The sequence below is a fragment of the Sinocyclocheilus rhinocerous genome, unplaced genomic scaffold (assembly GCF_001515625.1).
Source record: "Sinocyclocheilus rhinocerous isolate Xijiao unplaced genomic scaffold, SAMN03320098_v1.1 scaffold11586, whole genome shotgun sequence".
Lineage (NCBI taxonomy): Eukaryota > Metazoa > Chordata > Actinopteri > Cypriniformes > Cyprinidae > Sinocyclocheilus > Sinocyclocheilus rhinocerous.
The window spans coordinates 3,466-7,274 of NW_015645234.1; the positions used below are offsets into that span (position 1 = coordinate 3,466).

Here is a 3,809-nt window from a genome sequence, read left to right on the forward strand (position 1 = left end):
TATTTAATTTTATTTTATTTTATTTTATTTTATTTTATTTTATTTTATTTTATTTTTCACAAGTAAATTTTGTAAATGTTGACGTGTTTTTGTTTTTTTGTTTTTGGTATGTAAAGAAATAGGGTCAGTAATACAGTCAGTAAAATGAAAAGATGTTATTCTTATCCTATAATGAAATACTTATGTGACAAATCATTCAAACTTCAAAGATAAAAGTTCATAGTTTATGTAATGCTCCGTGTAGTTAGTGTTTTTTCGATCAGTGTGTTGAAGGAGTGGAATCCTGGATTCATCACGGCCTTCATAAAATATATTAATTATCCTTTTGCATGATTATTGATCAAGCTATTAATTAGTATTTAACCTCATAGATTGTTAGTTGATTGAATAAAATTATTATTTACCATACACCAGTGAGTAGACATTGAAAATGTGTGTATTTACAGTAATATCTTTCTCTCCCTTTAGTGAGAAGTTGGAATGTGTAACTAGGTTTTTTATATATGCTGACTTTTTATTCTCTCCATTTAATTTTCCTCTGCTGTATTGATTAGTCATTCTGTTCGCCTGCCATTCTGTTAATTAACTCATTATAGTCCTTGTGTTCCTGAGTTCCTTGTTCCTGTCTCCGTCAATGTGAAGGTGTTGTGTTCTCTGGTTTAATGAGTGAGTTTTGAATGAAAGACTCTTCTGATTGTATCTTTGTGCGCTACTTAAACTGTGCAACATTAACTAAGATTAATAAATGCTGTGGAAGTATTGTACATGTTAACTAAAATAGTTATTAACACGAGTAAGGTATACAAATATGTAATATCATTTAATTATCTTGGTATTTGACATGGTTCAAAATAGAGACCAAACTTATTGCTATAATTAAAGGCATTTTTTTTTAGGTATTAACAGTCTGAATATGACAGTGATATGGAGAGTGTCCGTAAAAGAGACTTAGATGTGTGATTCAGGTCCATGTACACACACAAAACTCTAGACACCATTACAATTATGGAAGCTCAGTAACCTTGGAACAACACGAACATTATGAATGTCCTCTTTTTAAAGTTAAAGCCTTAAATCAAGCATTATTAAAAAGACTACTCTTATCTACATTGTTTCACTTAAAAATTAGATGAAGGCCTTTAGTTGCTAGGTAGAATTGAGTGTAACAGGCTGTGAATCAAATCATTTGCTGTATTTGGTAACTAGTTTTGGTAATTAGTGTGAGCAGGAATGTTTGGGCGATTTATCAATGAATTAGTGGTTTTAATAAAAGTACTAAGAATTTGACAATGGCAAGTCACTGATTACAGCTAAATAAATGCATATAAATTACTATATATTCATTTACTTATGAATCTACAGCAGCACACAGCTATGGGTTTTTGTTTTAAAGTAAAAAAATACTTGCTGTAATTTTTTTTAAAGGCCATATCGGGAAATAGAGAGAGCTGGATCCGCCACAGCCACAGTTCTCATCTATCATTTTCTTTGGAATATACTTTCACAAAAGAGTGACCCTTAAGAGCTCTTTAAACGCTAAATGATATTTTTCTGGTGTCATATATCTGAGCAGCTCAACACTCTTGCTTCCGTCTTGTGTTCATTGTGAATATATCACGACATTTCACCAACAACATTTCTACAAATTCTGCACGCCTGCAGTGGTGAATATAGTCCTTTTGATTCTGAATAATATTTCATATCAACTTTGGGAAGGAATCATGCATTTTAACATCATAGATAAGATTCTGTTGAATTCGAAGCAAAAGTTAATTAATAGATTCTGATGAAATATGGATACTGTTTTGACAACAGAAAGACACATTCACCACTTGCCCCTTTTTGTGAAGTTTATTTATTTTTAAAGAATCAAAATAAGATTACAATGTTTTGAAGGCAACCAATATACAAAAATATCCACGTAACTTAATTTAGATTTAGTAACCTCAAATCAAGGAAAATATCTATAGTTTACTGTACTGTACAGATGTTCATGTCAAAGTTAATTAGTACAGTATCTTAAACATTACAAGAATCGATATTATTCTGTAGTTCAACTTATCTAAATTATGTAAAACAAACAACAACAAAAAAGTATACAAACAGAAAAAGCCCAATAATCCCATTCAAGAAATAAAATATGAAGCCTACATATTGTCTAATTTCATTGATGGAATAGTCCAGTTCCACAATTCATCCAGAGTTAGTTATTTTAAGTTTTCCATGACTTGTTAGCCTTCCCCTGATTTATTTCATATTTTATTTCCCACAGAAATAGTCTCATCTCATGTGACTGCTATAATATACTGTGACTGACTATAAACACATTCACAAGTTTCTCTTTTTTCACAGTCAGTACTGATATCACACATCCTACAGATTAATCCAACTTGCAAATCAATTATTTGCATTCTTGGTTTTCTCTGGTTTTGTCACCAAAGAGAAATATATAAATTTTACAATTTAGTTCTGAGATCAACGTGTCATCTTAAAATGAACAAGTTCAAACAATTAAAGAAAAACAGAAGATGAGCATAAAGTGTGATGAAACAAAAACTTTGCAGATGTAATTAATGTAGAACCCTAATATAAATCAATCCTGTCACTGAAATCTATGATCCTGTGTGTGTGTGTGAGAGAAAGTGTGTGTTTGTGTGTTATAAGCACGATGGACAGCAGGATAAGCATCATTTTTACTTCATCTCTTGCACTCATCTGGTCTCCTAAAATGGCAAAAACATATTACATTTAATTAATTTCACATGACTGAAACAGTTGCACTAATGAATAATAATAATACACTTACATCTTTATGCTTTTGGATCTGAATGAGCTGAGCTGTTTGAACCATCATCAGATGCTAGAATAGAAAACACAAATTACAATTATCATGAAAGTACAGCTACACCACACAGTTGCACAATTTCTTTTTTATTAGATCTATTGAAAGAAAGATATTGTAAAACTATGCATATATTTCGACTTACTCTTTGATTTTACATTACCAACAATGTAGGAATATAAACATATTATTATTAACCATATCATGAATGGCAGAGCCCATCTGTTATTAATAAATATCAGATGGAGATTATAAAAAACTTACCATTGACAGGTTTAAAGCCTGAAAAACAGAAATCCACAAAGATGAAATATTAGCACACAAATGTGTAAAACATACAGTGTAGTCAATAGTGATAATAACAATATCTGAGTCTCTCTCACCTTTCTTTTTCTGGTAGACCTTATACCCAGCAACACCAGCGACAATCAACAGGAGGACACCAGCAACAGCACCAAGAATGATGCCGATGGGGACAGAAGCTGAAGAATCAAACGAAAACATCAGGTTATTAAAGACTCTGACAATCTTAGAAACTGGTACAGGTTTCAGATTTCAGCAGATACAAAAAACAACATCGATGACTGTGATATCTGCAGTACATTAGCACAGACTAATCAGAGACTGGCGATAGCAAATGATTTCCATTAAAGGGGTCATATGATGCGATTTCAAGTTTTCCTTTCTCTTTGGAGTGTTACAAGCTGATTGTGCATAGATAAGATCCCTGAAGTTGCAAAGACTAAAGTCTTATTTTATGGAGGACTGTTTCCTGATCCTGGTAGAGACTACAATGCCGGCTGTTCTGCCTCACAGACTGTAAGTAAGTTTTTTATATTTAAAGGATTTGCCACTGACGATTCAAACGTGAGTTTTGGGCAGTGTAGAGTAGCGCTTGTTGTTTGTCATTTCTCCGATCACAAATGCAGACATGGTTTTATGTTTACGCGGCGTGATGCAACGAACG

At 32.3% G+C, this 3,809-nt stretch overlaps 1 protein-coding gene across 2 annotated transcripts in view; it reads right to left on the reverse strand.

Annotated features, from left to right (window-relative positions):
- Window positions 1-1,836: 1,836 nt before the first annotated feature.
- Window positions 1,837-3,809, reverse strand: part of LOC107705861 (major histocompatibility complex class I-related gene protein-like) — a 4,731-nt gene continuing 2,758 nt past the window's right edge. The window contains exons 3-6 of one of the 2 annotated variants that reach the window (XM_016509368.1): window positions 3,226-3,324; window positions 3,107-3,124; window positions 2,807-2,860; window positions 1,837-2,723 (exon numbers count right to left, since the gene is read on the reverse strand). In XM_016509368.1, the coding sequence (XP_016364854.1) occupies window positions 2,811-2,860; window positions 3,107-3,124; window positions 3,226-3,324 (167 nt within the window). In that variant the 3' untranslated portion in view covers window positions 1,837-2,723; window positions 2,807-2,810. Of the gene's footprint in view, window positions 2,724-2,806; window positions 2,861-3,106; window positions 3,125-3,225; window positions 3,334-3,809 lie in introns of both variants that reach the window. The other variant, XM_016509367.1, reaches the window with a different exon arrangement.